At 39.1% G+C, this 19,454-nt stretch overlaps 1 protein-coding gene across 5 annotated transcripts in view; it reads right to left on the minus strand.

Annotated features, from left to right (window-relative positions):
- Positions 1–19,454, minus strand: part of LOC139754272 (uncharacterized) — a 450,851-nt gene that overhangs the window by 427,667 nt on the left and 3,730 nt on the right. For 2 of the 5 annotated variants that reach the window (XM_071671650.1, XM_071671645.1), the window contains exon 2: positions 11,991–12,213. In XM_071671650.1, the coding sequence (XP_071527751.1) occupies positions 11,991–12,181 (191 nt within the window). In that variant the 5' untranslated portion in view covers positions 12,182–12,213. Of the gene's footprint in view, positions 1–11,990; positions 12,276–19,454 lie in introns of all 5 variants that reach the window. The other 3 variants (XM_071671646.1, XM_071671649.1, XM_071671648.1) reach the window with 3 other exon arrangements.

Raw genomic sequence — 19,454 nt, forward strand, 5'->3', positions numbered from 1 at the left:
CTACAAGTTATTATTATTATTATTATTATTATTATTATTATTATTATTATTATTATTATTATTATTATTACTACTACTATTATTATTATTACTACTACTACTATCATTATGATAATAATTATCATCTTCATTATTATCATTATTATTATCAGTATTATCATTATTATTATTATTATCATTATTATTATTATTATTATTATTATTATTATTATTATTATTATTATTATCATTATTATTATTATTCTATCCCTGGGGATAGGGGAGAAAGAATATTTCCCACGTATTCCCTGCGTGTTGTAAACGGCGACAAAAAGGGGAGGGAGCGGCGGGGGGAGGGGGGTAGGCTGGAAATCCTCCCCTCTAGTTTTTACTTTTCGAAAAGAAGGAACAGAGAAAGGGGCCAAGTTAAGATTTTCCTTCTTCGGCTCAATCCTCCGTTCTTGACGCTACCTCGCTAACGCAGGAAATGGCGAATATGTATAAAAACTATTATCATTATTATCATTATCATTATTATTATTATCATTATCATAATTATTATCATTATCAATATCATTATTATCATTGTTTCTATCATTATCATCATTTTCTCGTATCTGTTCTCCATTTCCCACGTTATCAAGGTAGTGCCAAGAACAGACGAAGAAATGGTCTTATTCCTTCACATGGACTCACTCACTAGCTGTCATATGTAATGTACCGGCACGATAATCATACCACATAGACCTCTCCTTGGTTTCCCCGACTGCTTCTTTTGCCCTGGTTCAGGCGAAGGAACACAAAAACCTTTCGAAGCTATTTCTCACAATGGAAGATATCAGAAACTCACGGAATTCTTTGGTAACAGTCAGGAGGCAGCATACAAGATAATTCAAAGAGAATGACCTGCAAATTATCATTTGAACTATGGAGGCGCAAATACTGAGAGTCGTAGACTTGAAGTATTTATCATGCCCGCTCTTAAACATATCCCTAATACTGCTTTCAACCACTCTACTTGGCAAATCATATGTTAACTATCCTGTTGTAGAAATAGTACTTCATCTCATCCGAAGTAAATCGTTTGCCTACGAGTTCGTATCCAGTACTACGAGGAGAATCAGATGAATCAAGTCTTAGGTAACTGATAGATCAAGATTATCAAAGCCTTTGATCATTTTGAATACTTGTGTTTGATCACCTCGTAGCCTACTACTGTTTTCTAAGGTAAACAAACTCAAGCCGTTTAATCTCATTTCGTTGGGATTTGTTTCTCATTTTGGGAATCAGCTTGGTAGCTTGACGCTGGCTTCTTTCATCTCTTTTCTTTTTCTTTTTTAGGTGTGTTGACGTAAAGTGAACACAATATTCAAGATGTGAACGAACCAATAAATTGTATAAATGATTTTCCTGGACTAAAGGCCGAAGCTCTACCTATGACACCAAAAATGATGTTAGCCTTTTTCACTGGTTCTGTGCACTGCTTACTTGGTTGTAGGTCACCAGAGATTATTACACCAGTGTTTTTCCTCATTTACATTTTGCATTTCAATAGAATTCATGCTGTAGCTTGCCTTTTCGTTTTTTTTTTTTTTTTTACCAATATGTAAAACTTTACACTTATCAATATCGAAATTCATTTGCCACTTATGAGCCCAGTTCATCAGTCTGTCTATGTCATTTTGAAGATTTACTTCACAGATTTATATCATCAGCGAATTTTGATATCTTGCAATGTAGCCCATCATCAGTATCATTAACATATAGTATATGGAAGCGAACCGGCCCCAAGACTGATCCTTGTGGCACTCATATGAGGCTTGATCAGTAATCACTGCTCTTGGTTTACATCCAGTTCACGAATTTTTCGTCCACTGAAGTACAACACCGTTGATGGCCTGTGACGTAATGTCTGGTAGTGATCCATGATACGGAACTTTATCTAAATTACGTCGTACCCTGAATACCACTACGCTCCGGTTCGCTCAGTATCTACAAGACTCTCGCTTACTATCTTTCCGATTCTACTTTTGTATGTCCCTCTTTTTGAACCAGGTATTCCCATCATCAGTCTCTTTTCAGCACATGATTCCACTAGTCGTTCACAGTTTCCTTTCACATCACTGAATATCTCATCCCCCCGCGCGCCCTCATTTTATACCCTTAACTGCTACATTGTTCACTTTCGGATTCTCATCACCCATCACTAACACCCGATCTCTGGCATCAAAACTACCGACACACCCACTCAGCTGCCCTCATAAACACTCACCTCTCATCGTCATCGTCACCTTTCATTCTACCAACATCGTCAGGAGCTCATTTCCTAACCCTTTTTCACACAGTCCCACAACTCCTCCTCCAACAGTAGTGCAACACCTTCCTTACCTCGCGCCCTCGCCCTCACACTAACCCCTGACTACTCTTAAAACATTTCCAAACCATTCTTCACCTTTACCCTTGAGTTATGTTTCACTCAGAGCTAGAAAATGCAAGTTTCATATCCTCAAACGTTCTACCTATCTCTGTCTTCTGATAGTAGTAACATCGAAACACTTACAGACACCGCCGCTTGAACTTTCGAAGAGGATAAACACTCCTCACTTGGCTCCTTCTTCTGTTCCATCTCTCAGAAACTGACATACAAGAGGGTTGAGGATTTTCATCCCTCCAGCTCCTGATACCCTTAGTCGTCTTCTATAACACGTAAGGGATACGTGGACAGCATGCTTTCTCCTTTATCCCCAGAGCCAATGGATTTTCTCAAGAATCCGCTACGCTGAATTTTACGATACGTGTGACACTGGTAGACGACGAGAGGAACTAATGCATATCTTACGAAGGTGGTGATTGGTCGCATGAACTGATGACTGTCTTGAATTTTCCTAAAACTTTTTTCTCGTTAAAATTTGAAAGTGATCCACGGAGCGAGTCGAAGCATGAGCACAACTGGGTAGCGTCGATATCTTACTAACGCTCAAATAAAACTCATAAAACAAGAGCTTCGGCAATTATCCCAGATGGTAGAAAACAGAAAAGGAAAAAGAATAAAGATAAAAAGGTCTTTTCAGAAACCATAGGACGGATTGAATGGGTAAGCGGCTACGTGATCGGGGACTTCTACACGATACTCATGGAGCAATGTGATGACTACCCATTAATCAGACCAGTCTCATATTAAGATGGATTTAGATAGCTGAAGTGTTTTATATATATATATATATATATATATATATATATATATATATATATATATATATATATATATATATATATATATAGAGAGAGAGAGAGAGAGAGAGAGAGAGAGAGAGAGAACTCCGTGGGGACGGGGGAGGAAGAATGCTGCCCATGTATCTCGTGTGTGTCGTAGAAGTCGACTAAAACGGGTGAGAATGGGTAACTGGAAATCCTCCCTTCCTGTATTTCTTTCCAAAAAGAAAAACAGAGAGAAGAGCCAAATGAGAATTTCTTTACCTCTCAGGCTCAGTCGTCTATTTTGTATGAAACCTCGCATACGCGGGAAGTAATGAACAGGTATGAGGTATATATCTATATATCCTTCCCACTCGATTTTAATTTTCCAAAAGCAGGAACAGAGAAGGAAGCCTAGTGAGGATATTCCCTCTAAGACTCAGTCCTCTGTTCTTAATGCTAATGCGGAAATGGCGAATATGAATCATATATATATATATATATATATATATATATATATATATATATATATATATATATATATATATATATATATATATTATTTATTTATTTATTTTGCTTAGTCGCTGTCTCCCGCGTTTGCGAAGTAGCGCAAGGAAACAGACGAAAGAAATGGCCCAACCCACCCCCATACACATGTATATACATACACGTCCACACACGCAAATATACATACCTATACATCTCAATGTACACATATATATACACACACAGACACATACATATATACCCATGCACACAATTCACACTGTCTGCCTTTATTCATTTCCATCGCCACCTCGCCACACATGGAATACCATCCCCCTCCCCCCTCATGTGTGCGAGGTAGCGCTAGGAAAAGACAACAAAGGCCCCATTCGTTCACACTGTCTCTAGCTGTCATGCAATAATGCCCGAAACCACAGCTCCCTTTCCACATCCAGGTCCCACACAACTTTCCATGGTTTACACCAGACGCTTCACATGCCCTGATTCAATCCACTGACAGCACGTCAACCCCGGTATACCACATCGATCCAGTTCACTCTATTCCTTGCCCGCCTTTCACCCTCCTGCATGTTCAGGCCCCGATCGTTCGAAATCTTTTTCACTCCATCTTTCCACCTCCAATTTGGTCTCCCACTTCTCGTTCCCTCCACCTCTGACACATATATCATCTTGGTCAATCTTTCCTCACTCATTCTCTCCATGTGCCCAAACCATTTCAAAACACCCTCTTCTGCTCTCTCAACCACGCTCTTTTTATTTCCACACATCTCTCTTACCCTTACATTACTTACTCGATCAAACCACACATTGTCCTCAAACATCTCATTTCCAGCACATCCACCCTCCTGCGCACAACTCTATCCATAGCCCACGCCTCGCAACCATACAACATTGTTGGAACCACTATTCCTTCAAACATACCCATTTTTGCTTTCCGAGATAATGTTCTCGACTTCCACACATTCTTCAAGGCTCCCAGGATTTTCGCCCCCTCCCCCACCCTATGATTCACTTCCGCTTCCATGGTTCTATCCGCTGCCAGATCCACTCCCAGATATCTAAAACACTTTACTTCCTCCAGTTTTTCTCCATTCAAACTTACCTCCCAATTGACTTGACCCTCAACCCTACTGTACCTAATAACCTTGCTCTTATTCACATTTACTCTTAACTTTCTTCTTTCACACACTTTACCAAACTCAGTCACCAGCTTCTGCAGTTTCTCACATGAATCAGCCACCAGCGCTGTATCATCAGCGAACAACAACTGACTCACTTCCCAAGCTCTCTCATCCCCAACAGACTTCATACTTGCCCTCTTTCCAAAACTCTTGCATTCACCTCCCTAACAACCCCATCCATAAACAAATTAAACAACCATGGAGACAACACACACCCCTGCCGCAAACCTACATTCACTGAGAACCAATCACTTTCCTCTCTTCCTACACGTACACATGCCTTACATCCTCGATAAAAACACACACACACACACACACACACACACACACACACATATATATATATATATATATATATATATATATATATATATATATATATATATATATATATTGGAAAGGATCACAGTTTTGCGCGTGATCAAGATATTCCTATGAGTCCACGGGGAAAATGAAACACGATAAGTTCCCAAGTGCACTTTCGTATAATAATCACATCATCAGGGGAGACACAAGAGAGAAATATAAGTCAGTTGATATACATGGAAGAGACGAAGCTAGGACGCCATTTGGTAAACATGCGATTGTTCAAGACATACAACGAGCCTTTCATAAACTTATCATTTTACAAATTCTATCAACAATAAAGTCTTCTAATTTGTATAGACGATCACTAATATTAAGATTATAATTCTTTGTGTACTTGATAATAGAAGATTCAATGATATTTCTCGTGGTAATAGAGTTAAAGTTAATAACTGAGATGGCATTACTCCAGTCAGTACAATGATCATAGTTTTTAACGTGATTAAACAAGGCATTTGATTCTCGTCCCGTTCTTATACTATATTTATGTTGCTTAAGTCTAACAGAAAGATCCTTACTAGTCTGACCAACATAGACTTTATCACAATTTCCACATGGCACTTTATAGATGCATCCAAGAGAATTTTCTGGTGAATTATTGTTACAATAGTATTATTGTTGCTGAAGACGACATTTACATTAAAGGATTTAAGCAACATTGGAAGTAAAGTAAAATTATTATTAAAAGGGAGAACTAAAAGATTCTTGGTGTCAGTGGGAGGTTTGGGCTCAACTCTATAAAATGATTTCTTTGCTAACTTAAGGGATCTATCAATGAAAGATCTAGGGAACTTTAACTTAGATCCAATAGAATACATCTTCTCAAACTCATCATCAATAAACTCTGGACTGCAAATTCGTAGTGCCCCAAGGAACATAGATTGAAATGATAACAATTTAACTCTGTCATGCTGAGATGAGTAATAATAGATAAATGAGCATACATTGGTAGGTTTTCTGTATATGCTAAACTTAAACTTGTTTCGCCTATGGATCATGCAATCTAAAAACTGGAGGTAGTAAAGTGTTTTAGATACCTGGGAGTAGATTTGGCAGCGGATGGAACCGTGGAAGCGGAAGTGAGTCACAAGGTAGGTGAGGGGACGAAAGTTCTGGGAGAGTTGAAGAATGTGTGGAAGGCGAGAACATTATCTCGGAAAGCAAAAATGGGTATGTTTGAAGGAATAGTGGTTCCGACAATGTTATATGGTTGTGAGGCTTGGGCTATAGGTAGAGTTGTGCGAAGGAGGGTGGATGTGTTGGAAATGAGATGTTTGAGGACAATATGTGGTGTGAGGTGGTTTGATCGAGTAAGTAATGAAAGGGTAACAGAGATGTGTGGTAATAAAAAGAATGTAGTTGAGAGAGCAGAAGGTGTATTGAAATGGTTTGGTCACATGGAAAGAATGTGTGAGGAAAGATTGACCAAGAGGATATATGTATCAGAGGTGGAGGGAACGAGGAGAAGTGGGAGACCAAGTTGGAGGTGGAAGGGTAGAGTTAAAAAGATTTTGAACGATCGGGGCCTGAACATGCAGGAGGGTGAAAGGCGTGCAAGGAATAGAGTGAATTGGAACGATGTGGTATACCGTGATCGACATGCTGTCAATGGATTGAACCAGGGCATGTGAAGCGTCTGGGGTAAACCATGGAAAGTTTTGTGGGGCCTGGATGTGGAAAGGGAGCTGTGGTTTCGGTGCATTATATGTGACAGCTAGAGACTGAGTTTGATTGAATGTGGCCTTTGTTGTTTTTTCCTAGCACTACCTCGCGTGCGTGCGGGGACAGGGGGTGTCATTTCATGTGTGGCGGGTGGCCACAGGAATGAATAAAGGCAACAAGTATGAATTATGTACATGTGTATATATGTATATGTCTGTGTATGTATGTATATGTATACGTTGAGATGTATAGTTATATATATATATATATATATATATATATATATATATATATATATATATATATATATATATATATATATATATATATATATATATATATATATATATGTGCGTGTGTGGACATGTATGTATATACATGTATGTATATACATGTATATACATGTGTCTGTGGGTGGATTGGGCCATTCTTTCATGCATTTCCTTGCGCTACCTCGCTAACGGGGGAAACAGCGACAAAGTATAATAAATATATGCCAAAAATGTTGGGTTTGAAGCCGGAGACTAGGGCTACTTCCTTCATCGTGGACACGCCAATAGGTGGCACTTTCGACCAGCCAAATTCATTGACATCTTATCAGTACTGTAGACTGTCATATGTCACAATGCACTAAAGTTAGTGATCACATAAATTTTCACACCACATGCAATGAAGCCACTAACTTTAGTCATCCCTTGTGTCGTTTACAGGATAGTTATTACTCGTCACATTATCCTTTTACCAAGTGTCTTATAAATTTGTCATATAATTGTACTGCTTACTGTAACTGCATTAACAACTTTAGAATATTATTTATTTCTTATAAGAATTTCCAGTGATAACTACTAATGTAATTACTCGCAAGCACGGAAATGATACATCTGGGATAACGACTTATAGTTTAACTATCTCAACCCTAATCTTCCTAGGCTTCATAACCTCAGCTTTACAAGATACAATATACAGCGTATGTTCATTACCAAGTGATAAAACTACCGCTCGTCCCAAACACATACTTGTAGACGTGAATTTTTTTAAACCCTTCTTGGCAATCCAGTATAAAGGTTCCCTTACCAACAGCATTCCCTCACTTCAAACCTTCCCTTCCTTAACGTCCATCGATCTGTAACTCGTCTGTTTTATAGCTATGTTCACTGTTAGAAACCTGATGATATCCAGCACATCCTGCCTCACCCCTGAACCCAGACGCCCTGCTCGCCATACCACCTCAAGCCTCGCCAAGCCTCGCTCGCTCCAACATTAACGTTTATCTCTACCCTTTCTCCACACCAGAGCTCTCTTTTTGTATGGTCATTCTTCCACTGGTACTCTGAAGTTCGTTAGAATTCAGACTTATAGACATCTACCCCATTTCCAATAGGGTTGATAGATTTCGTCTGAAAGATAAAAGTATAACGAATTGTGATGCCAGGAATAAAACGTTACACCATTCAACAGACATGAGAATGTTAGCATCCAGTAGAACGTCATTATTTCAGCATTCACTTTAAAATCATCAGGAATCTATGATATATGCACGACACTTTAAAAAAATATTGTTATATAGACCAAAGTTATATATATATATATATATATATATATATATATATATATATATATATATATATATATATATTTTTTTTTTTTTTTTTTTTTATACTTTGTCGCCGTCTCCCGCGTTTGCGAGGTAGCGCAAGGAAACAGACGAAAGAAATGGCCCAACCCCCCCCCCCCCATACACATGTACATACACACGCCCACACACGCAAATATACATACCTACACAGCTTTCCATGGTTTACCCCAGACGCTTCACATGCCTTGCTTCAATCCACTGACAGCACGTCAACCCCTGTATACCACATGACTCCAATTCACTCTATTTCTTGCCCTCCTTTCACCCTCCTGCATGTTCAGGCCCCGATCACACAAAATCTTTTTCACTCCATCTTTCCACCTCCAATTTGGTCTCCCTCTTCTCCTCGTTCCCTCCACCTCCGACACATATATCCTCTTGGTCAATCTCTCCTCACTCATTCTCTCCATGTGCCCAAACCATTTCAAAACACCCTCTTCTGCTCTCTCAACCACGCTCTTTTTATTTCCACACATCTCTCTTACCCTTACGTTACTTACTCGATCAAACCACCTCACACCACACATTGTCCTCAAACATCTCATTTCCAGCACATCCATCCTCCTGCGCACATCTCTATCCATAGCCCACGCCTCGCAACCATACAACATTGTTGGAACCACTATTCCCTCAAACATACCCATTTTTGCTTTCCGAGATAGTGTTCTCGACTTCCACACATTTTTCAAGGCTCCCAAAATTTTCGCCCCCTCCCCCACCCTATGATCCACTTCCGCTTCCATGGTTCCATCCGCTGACAGATCCACTCCCAGATATCTAAAACACTTCACTTCCTCCAGTTTTTCTCCATTCAAACTCACCTCCCAATTGACTTGACCCTCACCCCTACTGTACCTAATAACCTTGCTCTTATTCACATTTACTCTCAACTTTCTTCTTCCACACACTTTACCAAACTCAGTCACCAGCTTCTGCAGTTTCTCACATGAATCAGCCACCAGCGCTGTATCATCAGCGAACAACAACTGACTCACTTCCCAAGCTCTCTCATCCCCAACAGACTTCATACTTGCCCCTCTTTCCAGGACTCTTGCATTTACCTCCCTTACAACCCCATCCATAAACAAATTAAACAACCATGGAGACATCACACACCCCTGCCGCAAACCTACATTCACTGAGAACCAATCACTTTCCTCTCTTCCTACACGTACACATGCCTCACATCCTCGATAAAAACTTTTCACTGCTTCTAACAACTTGCCTCCCACACCATATATTCTTAATACCTTCCACAGAGCATCTCTATCAACTCTATCATATGCCTTCTCCAGATCCATAAATGCTACATACAAATCCATTTGCTTTTCTAAGTATTTCTCACATACATTCTTCAAAGCAAACACCTGCTCCACACATCCTCTACCACTTCTGAAACCGCACTGCTCTTCCCCAATCTGATGCTCTGTACATGCCTTCACCCTCTCAATCAATACCCTCCCATATAATTTACCAGGAATACTCAACAAACTTATACCTCTGTAATTTGAGCACTCACTCTTATCCCCTTTGCCTTTGTACAATGGCACTATGCACGCATTCCGCCAATCCTCAGGCACCTCACCATGAGTCATACATACATTAAATAACCTTACCAACCAGTCAACAATACAGTCACCCCCTTTCTTAATAAATTCCACTGCAATACCATCCAAACCTGCTGCCTTGCCGGCTTTCATCTTCCGCAAAGCTTTTACTACCTCTTCTCTGTTTACCAAATCATTTTCCCTAACCCTCTCACTTTGCACACCACCTCGACCAAAACACCCTATATCTGCCACTCTGTCATCAGACACATTCAACAAACCTTCAAAATACTCATTCCATCTCCTTCTCACATCACCGCTACTTGTTATCACCTCCCCATTTACGCCCTTCACTGAAGTTCCCATTTGCTCCCTTGTCTTACGCACCCTATTTACCTCCTTCCAGAACATCTTTTTATTTTCCCTAAAATTTACTGATAGTCTCTCACCCCAACTCTCATTTGCCCTTTTTTTCACCTCTTGCACCTTTCTCTTGACCTCCTGTCTCTTTCTTTTATACTTCTCCCACTCAATTGCATTTTTTCCCTGCAAAAATCGTCCAAATGCCTCTCTCTTCTCTTTCACTAATACTCTTACTTCTTCATCCCACCACTCACTACCCTTTCTAAACAGCCCACCTCCCACTCTTCTCATGCCACAAGCATCTTTTGCGCAATCCATCACTGATTCCCTAAATACATCCCATTCCTCCCCCACTATATATATATATATATATATATATATATATATATATATATATATATATATATATATATATATATTTTTTTTTTTTTTTCTTTTTTTTTTCATACTATTCGCTATTTCCCGCGATAGCGAGGTAGCGTTAAGAACAGAGGACTGGGCCTTTGAGGGAATATCCTCACCTGGACCTCTTCTTGTTTTAGAAAATGCCAAGAAAATTGATATTTCGTTGTAGCATGTCTCTGTGTATGATTCTCGGCTGTTAAATGATTATCGAGCCATATATATAGGTACATTAACACATTATCATTGTTGAACTGAATATCTCTCAATCTCTGGATGGACAAGATACCAGAACGTCGTAAGATATATTGTGAATATCTAAACCAACGGTTATCTAACGTTAAAGAATTTACAAAATACAAAATAGTTTTCTGACAGAAAGACTTCAACGATAAAGATGTAATTTTCGATTTCACTGGCCTCTCCCTGTTTGGGTGATGGTACTCTATTGACTGCGTTATCTTTTCTTTTTTACGATAAACTGAACAATCACTAATTCACTGAAGTAAATAGGCGAACAACGGAAACTTGGTATCCCTAAATGGAAAGAAACAGAGGCAAATATGCATGTTTAATATTTTTTTTCTTCATTTTCCTATGGTAGCATTGGCAAGTTGATTACCGAAAAGATGGAAATAATTTCCGGTCAATTTATCTTATATAAAATTGCGTCATAAGTTTCCCTTAAAAGTATTACGTAGCATTTTGAACAACGGGTATTAGGAAAAATTTTAGCTTATCAAGGGTAAACCAGAAGGAAAATACGTTTGCTCCATCACTGACCAAATACTTTTGATCTGTTACACTAGTGGTCGCCACTTATCTTAAACTAGAAACATTTGCGAGAGATGCAAACTTACCTGCAAGACAGTCGCGTTGGCAGATAATAACGTTATAAGATATGCAAACTTACCGTTTAACACAATCGTTTTAGTAGGTAACAACACTGAATAACGTATAGCTTAATAAGTGTCATAAAAGTAATAGCTTTCACCACTGAAGAGCCGCTGCATTACCGAAATTACCCCTGCAACAGAAGACGGTACCTCAAAGCACATACAAATCTATTCAAGCTACCGAGGCAGTTGGAGCCATGTGTGGACACCACAGAATTCCAAAGATAAACAAGAATGCTATTGATGTACTCACCCTTCCAGCTTCTTCTTGAACGCCTCCACCTGGATACAGCTGGCTAGGCGAACCTTCTTCTTGCCACCTCTCTTGCGTGCAGCCTCCGTGCCATTCTCGACCGACAGGATTGCCAGCAGCAACAGCATTATCAGGAAGCCACTTGCCCCCAGCATCCGGGGCGGGGTGCCACAACTTCGTGTTGAACCCATTGCACCAGATCAGCTTGACATCGAACTCTTCCCTGGTGTGTCCCGGTAGAGGAGGCTTTAGGAATTTTGGCCTTTGAAGCAGGACGGTGCGACCCTTGAACATGAAAGTATGATCCTTGTATACGATGGTTTGGCATTTGACATGATGAGTCAGGTCAAAAGACACGCCATCATACCTAAGGGTAGTGCCGTGGTGCCGATGGATCTTTCCATCAATGCTCAAGGGTCGTACTTTCGTGCTTCAAATGAACACATTGAGACGCTATCAGTGCAAATTGTTGTCCTTCGCTCAGTACAATGCCCGGAGGAAACAGAGACCATCGAATGTATGCATCGTTGTGTGACGAACCAACCTCTATGGAAGCGGTGACCTAATTCATGATAGGAATTTTTGCCTATGAAGACCAACATTCGGTAGCGTTAATGCATTTTTCCTCCCCATATTGACTGTGCGTTCTTAGTCAAATACAATTCTGATTTTAGACATATATTTTGGGTTTTGTAGTTGTCTGTGTATGTGTATGTATATCTATATCTCTCTATTGCTTACAGATATATATCGACCAACCCTAAAGAGAAGAACAAGTAGCTGAGTTGGCTGTGAGTCGACTACTTTTTCTGGTACTCAAACCTTGGCTTATGAGACACGTTGGTTCCAACCCTCACCACAAGTGTATGTGTGTGTGTGTGTGTGTGTGTGTGTGTACCAGGGTTAAGTTGATTAACTTCCGCAATCATTTGGTTAAGTTGATTCGTGAATCTTAACTAATTAGGTTATTAACATGATTAATAAGCGAAATGTTAAGTAAATGATCTAACCTTGTGGGTCAATTGAATTTCTAAACTAACTTGTTAAATCCGGACCTTAAGGCGTTAAATGATTAATCGGCGAAAATTTAATTGACTGACAACCCATGAATATGAGCAGGCACGTTTTCACTGTGGGGAATTTAGATTATCTAATCCTAGTGTTTGGGTTTCTTTTTCTTGTTTAGATTATCTGTTCCGCATATTTAGATTGTCTATTCGTTATTAGATCATCTGTTCTTTATATTTAGATTATCTATTCGTTATATTTAGATTATCTATTCGTTATATTTAGATTATCTATTCCTTATATTTAGATTATCTGTTCCTTATATTTACATTATCTATACGTTGTTTAGATGATCTATTCCTTATGTTTAGATTATCTATTCGTTATATTTAGATTATTTGTTCCTTGTATTTAGATCATCTATTCGTTATATGTAAATTATCTATTCCTTATATTTAGATTGCCTATTCCTTATGTTTAGATCATCTATTCCTTATATTTAGATTATCTATTCGTTATGTTTAGATTATCTGTTCTTACCTTTAGATTTATCTATTCCTTATATTTAGATTATCTATTCCTTATGTTTTGATTATCGTTTCCTTACATTTAGATTATCTATTCCTTAGGTTTAGATTTATCTATTCCTTGTATCTAGATTATATATTCGTTATTTTTAGATTATGTATTCCTTATATTTAGATTATCTATTCCTTATGTTTAGATTATGTATTCCTTATATTTAGATTATCTATCCCTTATGTTTAGATTATCTATTCCTTATGTTTAGATGATCTATTCCTTATGTTTAGATTATGTATTCCTTATATTTAGATTATCTATCCCTTATGTTTAGATTATCTATTCCTTATGTTTAGATGATCTATTCCTTATGTTTAGATTATCTATCCCTTATGCTTAGATTATCTATCCCTTATGTTTAGATGATCTATTCCTTATGTTTAGATGATCTATTCCTTATGTTTAGATTATCTATTCCTTGTGTTTAGATTATCTATTCCTTATGTTCATGCTGTCTCTTAACCACACTTCACAATCGTCCTTTCCTATCAATTTGTGAATTTTACACTGTTATTTACTAGCTGTTGGCTTTGACTTAGTAAATTTACGCCCACCTGACCCACATCATCAAACCGAGTGGAAACAAAATGTTGGAAAGTAAGATGGATGTTTGATAATATCTTTTCGCAATAAAGCGTGTGTTTTCTATCAACTTATGATGTGATAATATCATCAAAAGCTTCCTACTTACTGTGAAATTATTTTCACAGTCTGATGGAAGTGAGTAAGGCTTTTTCACATCAAGTACAGTACTTGGTTTAGGGAAGTATAGATACTGTAAATTTCAAATCGGTTATGCGTTGATACTCTATTTCTATAATAGGATTATTCCTGACAATGCTAGGGAAAAAATGTAATCATGAAATACAAGTTCACAATTTGTAGATAAGCTAATACAGTGCTTGAAGAATTAGAGGACGAACTTTGATTCCGTCTTTCCTCATTGTTTCTTTTAGTCTGGGTAAGCTGGGTCAGAGTAAGAGCCCCTGTCTTCGTGATGCATCGCCTCGATATTCAAGAAAGTCTCCGAGGTGTTTCGGTGACCCTCTGAGAGATTCTTCAAATACATGTACCCGAGCGGCCGTTGATGTTCGAACTTGAGTGAAAAGATTGTCGTAAATACCTCGACGTTCTGCATCGATGTTGGTTCGGAATATGTCAATTTCTTTCATAATAACCCTTCTGTCTTAAAGTCAGTAGAGATGCGTGTACGCAAGCGTTATTCATAGGCTGATTCTTATAGGTGAAATCATGTTGGTTTAATAATACCTTATGTCATCTTCACTTCATCTTTGTAGGCTCTTTTATTAAAGCCGTCTGAGTGATCATTGCAGCAGTGATCAAAGTCCCCTTGCAATTTAGTGCAGTTGCCAGTGCTCCGTACTCATGTCATCACCAACAAACATATCGAGAAAAGATTACAGCCTCTCACGCAGAGTGGCACGAAGTGTAGCGCCGGACCAACGATGGACCAAGTGGGAGACCACTCATAACCTTCGCCCTTTACGTCTGGTCTCTGCCTCGGTAACTTTTGATCCATTTCAAGTGATCTCTTCTCGTAGTTGTTCGAAAGTCTTTCTTATCAACCTCTTGTCCCGAAAAATACAACAGATATCTCTCTTCTGTTATTTAGTATCTTACACCTTCAGGGTGCAGAGTAAGACCTGACTTCTTTCGAAGTCCGTGTTGTTTATTCCCTATCTGATTCCCGCTATATAAGCATTCAGTCTCTTGGATTCCGATTATATTCTCTATAAACACACAAACACACACCGCTAGTTTCGTTGTCACTGAACTTTTCTGGGACTGGAGCAAAGGAATATCTCGCTCTCTTCCCGGCAGTACACCTTTAACGAGTCATACATGACAGTATAGGTCCACATGGGAGAACGATCCGAGACTCAAAGGTATGATTGATATTCAATATTTTGCGGTTGATTATGTTTGTATGTACATGATTTATATAGACAATTGAGGTTGTCATACATCCGTATTTCCCCGGACATGTCCTCCATTTACGTTTAGAAATCTTCGTTCGGAAGGTAAAAGTTAAAGCTTGGAGCAGACGCTGATTCGTAGCTAAGCGAGACTTGATCTAGACCATAAGCTTTGTAAGTATGTAATTCTCTCACGAGTTTTTGATGTCTTATTATTGTTCTCTCCACACTATGTTCTGTGTTTTTCATCTCCTCTGCAGTAATGCACAGCCTTGAAATGACCCAGTGGTCTTCTTCTGTTTGCATTCTTGTGTGTATCATTTCACTCTCTTACATTGAGGGAAATAAATCCTCTGCCATGAAATTACAATGTCACGTTTACGTCCTCAGAGAATTCCTTCTTTGTCAAAGTTATATATTTTGGCTGCTTTCGTAGTTCCTTTTGTTAGGAAAATTATCTCCCTGACCAAAGGTACGAACAAATTTTCAGTAAACATAAAATTTGCTCTGCACATTTACCTAATTTCTTTTCCCCATTGTCCAGTCTTCTTCTTCGATACAACTTACGCTTATTTTAATCTTTACCTTCAAGTATGTCGTAAATGTAATTCCACCAGCATCCCCAGACTGTCTCCATCTTATCCCGAATTCGCTGACAGCTTTTGATGAACCACCTTTGTTTTTCTGTCTCTCCTTAATTCCATAGCCTCGCCCTTGAGGCTAGGCTGTACTGTCCATCTGCAAACACTTTCACTACGCTGGTCGGGTTGCCTCCTCTCCCTCTGATTCACTCGTTCTTTGTCTAAAGATGGGCGTACTGAAATGTACTTTCCCCCTCGTCCCCACCCCCTCACTCTCTTTACATCATCATTAACATTCTCTCTCTCTCTCTCTCTCTCTCTCTCTCTCTCTCTCTCTCTCTCTCTCTCTCTCTCTCTCTCTCTCTCTCTCTCTCTCTGTTAGCCCTGTTCTGTTTACTACAATGTCCTCGTAGGTATTGTGTAAGTTTATGGCTACTCTCATTCTTCCTTCGTGTCTGTCTGCATCTACTTGGCTTAAATTCAAATCCATCTGTACCAGTTTAATGTGCGTCTCTGTCAGTTTACGTGTGTGCATATGTTTCTGTGTCTGTCAGTGTATGTACGGATGCATTTGTATGTATGTATGTGTCTGAGCGTTTGTGTGTATGTTGCATGTGAGTGGGTGGTTTGTGTGTGTGCATATGTGTTATGCCTGTTTGTGTGAGTTAATATGCAAATATTCTATATCTTTCTGCGTGTGTGCATGACTGTGTGCCTTTTTGTATGTGTTAGCACATCTGTGCTAGGAAACAGACGAAGATTGGCCCATCCACTCACACACACACACACACACACACACACACACACAGAAGGAACAGAGAAGGGGGCCAGGTGAGGATATTCCCTAAAAGGCCCAGTCCTCTGTTCTTAACGCTACCTCGCTAATGCGGGAAATGGCGAATAGTATGAAAGATATATATATATATATATATATATATATATATATATATATATATATATATATATATATATATATATATATATATATATATATGTATATATATATATATATATATATATATATATATATATATATATGTATATATATATATATATATATATATATATATATATATATATATATATATATGTATATATATATATATATATATATATATATATATATATATATATATATATATATATACACGTAGTACATCTTTACAAACTGTTTGCCTCATTATCAGCGTAGTTGTCAGTTACGTCCTGTAGTTGATTGTGTCCTGGTTTTCGATAAGAGAAATCAGTGTTAAATCCATGAAATCGCTTCAGATACTCCCCCCCCCCCCCTCTCTCTCTCTCTCTCTCTCTCTCTCTCTCTCTCTCTCTCTCTCTCTCTCTCTCTCTCTCTCTCTCTCTCTCTATTTTTCTTCTTTAATTTCTTACCATCGTTGGACCCTCTCTCTAACAGTTCTACATATGTTGTCTCAAGTCTCGTGACCAAACTGGTGTTGCATACTCTAATCCGGATCCATCTTGTAAACAGCTTCTCTCTCCGAACATTTTATGCACGTGCCTGGGGCAGTGTAGACATTCGTCGTCCCCACACACTCACACAGACTAGCTGTTGAGTTTCATTCCTTGATATAAATATATCCAAAAAAAAAAAAAATCTTGGAATTTTACATCGTCCGTTCGGAACGGGAAGGAAGTCTTGTACTCATTGAGTCTCATCTCTTAAGCAATTTCACTTGTCATATTGCTCTTAGACTGCTGTATGCTGTCAACATTCACGATTTCCACACTACTCTTAACCTAATGTACGTACTGTGTCTTCACACACACACGCACACACCTCAGCTTAAGCTGGGGTATCATTTAATCGACCAACGCGAGAGGGGGATGAACATGTGGGCTGGCTGAGGGACGACAGCCGCGCTCAGGATTCAGACTGGGTCAGGCCCGTCCGTGCATCATGATGGTCAGCGTGTGGGATCACCATTTGTTTGTTGAGGAGAGAGAGTTTTGCACTAGTGTTGCTCCGTCTTTTGGCCAGCTTCCACGCCCAGGATTCGAACCTATGAGGGTCAGACCATGGGCTGGCCCGTTATGATTCCTTGTCAGTAATGTCAACCGCTACACGACAGAGGCATATATATATATATATATATATATATATATATATATATATATATATATATATATATATATATATATATATATATATATGGGTATTTCTTGTCTTGTGGGTGTGTAAATACGTGTGTGTTTGTTGGGAAATAGTGCTGAGCAACATTACAACACTAAGCTATGTTGCAATTATTCTTCAGTGAGTGTAAAGTGTGTAATAGTGCAATAATTACCAAGATGGTAATCAACTCACCATTATACTTAACTCAGTAATTACAATGGTTCAGCGTATGACCGTTGACCTCATCCATACAAGCCAACATGCCAGAGTCGTGCCGTCGTGCTTATGGACTGTACCTTCGGGTTCAAGGATCGCACGGTCGTGCTCTGGGGTCGTAATGTCTTGCTCTAGGGTCGTAACAGTATACACAAAGATCATACAGTCGTGCTCTGGGGTCGTAACGTCTTACTCTAGGATCGTAACGGTGTACACAAAGATCATACAGTCGTGCTCTGGGGTCGTACGATCGTGCTCTGGAGTCGTACGGTCGTGCTCTGGGGTCGTACCGTCGTACTCTAGAGGTCGTTTGGTCGATCCCATGGGTCGTAAGCTCGTGCTCAAACTTTGTGCTGTCGTGCTTAAATATGGTACCGTTGAGCTTAAGATCTTAGGTTGAGTAGGAATAAAGTTAATTATCATCATATGACAAGGAACCGTACGAACTTCAAGTAACTATCAACAGTTAAATAAAGACTAACCGATGACCCTCATTCAGAGTGACATAGTCGTAGGAAGCAATTGGATGCTTGCTATGTGAGTATCAGTTGCAGGGAGAGGTCCTCTGTGTTCGTCAGTGGCAAGCTCGCCAGATGACATTCTCATCAACTTCACATTGGTAAACAGGTTTGAAAGCCTATCCCCTATACTTGATGTGTGTCGAGTCAATTACTCTTGCGTAACTAGCGGGTGAGGGCTAAGCAATGATATGCCAAGGCAGCATTCATCTGGGACATCACAGATCCTAGTCTAATCTGATGTAAACTAACCCAAAGTAACCTAACCTCAAACTAGGCATGTTATCCCTAACTTAAGGCAGTTCAGTACCATTTTTTTTTTTTCCCGGAATGCTGCTGCTTGGGAACTATGATTTTGGTCAAACTGACTGTCACAAAGTCGTGTGTGATGGTCAGCACTGATCGTTCCACGCCACCTCTGCCTCGAGCTTAGAGAGTCACTTCGCAAGGAAACCTGTTGGTTGTTCACAATTGATGCTGACGTTTTGTGG

Source organism: Panulirus ornatus, chromosome 16 (genome assembly GCF_036320965.1).
Source record: "Panulirus ornatus isolate Po-2019 chromosome 16, ASM3632096v1, whole genome shotgun sequence".
Taxonomy (NCBI): domain Eukaryota; kingdom Metazoa; phylum Arthropoda; class Malacostraca; order Decapoda; family Palinuridae; genus Panulirus; species Panulirus ornatus.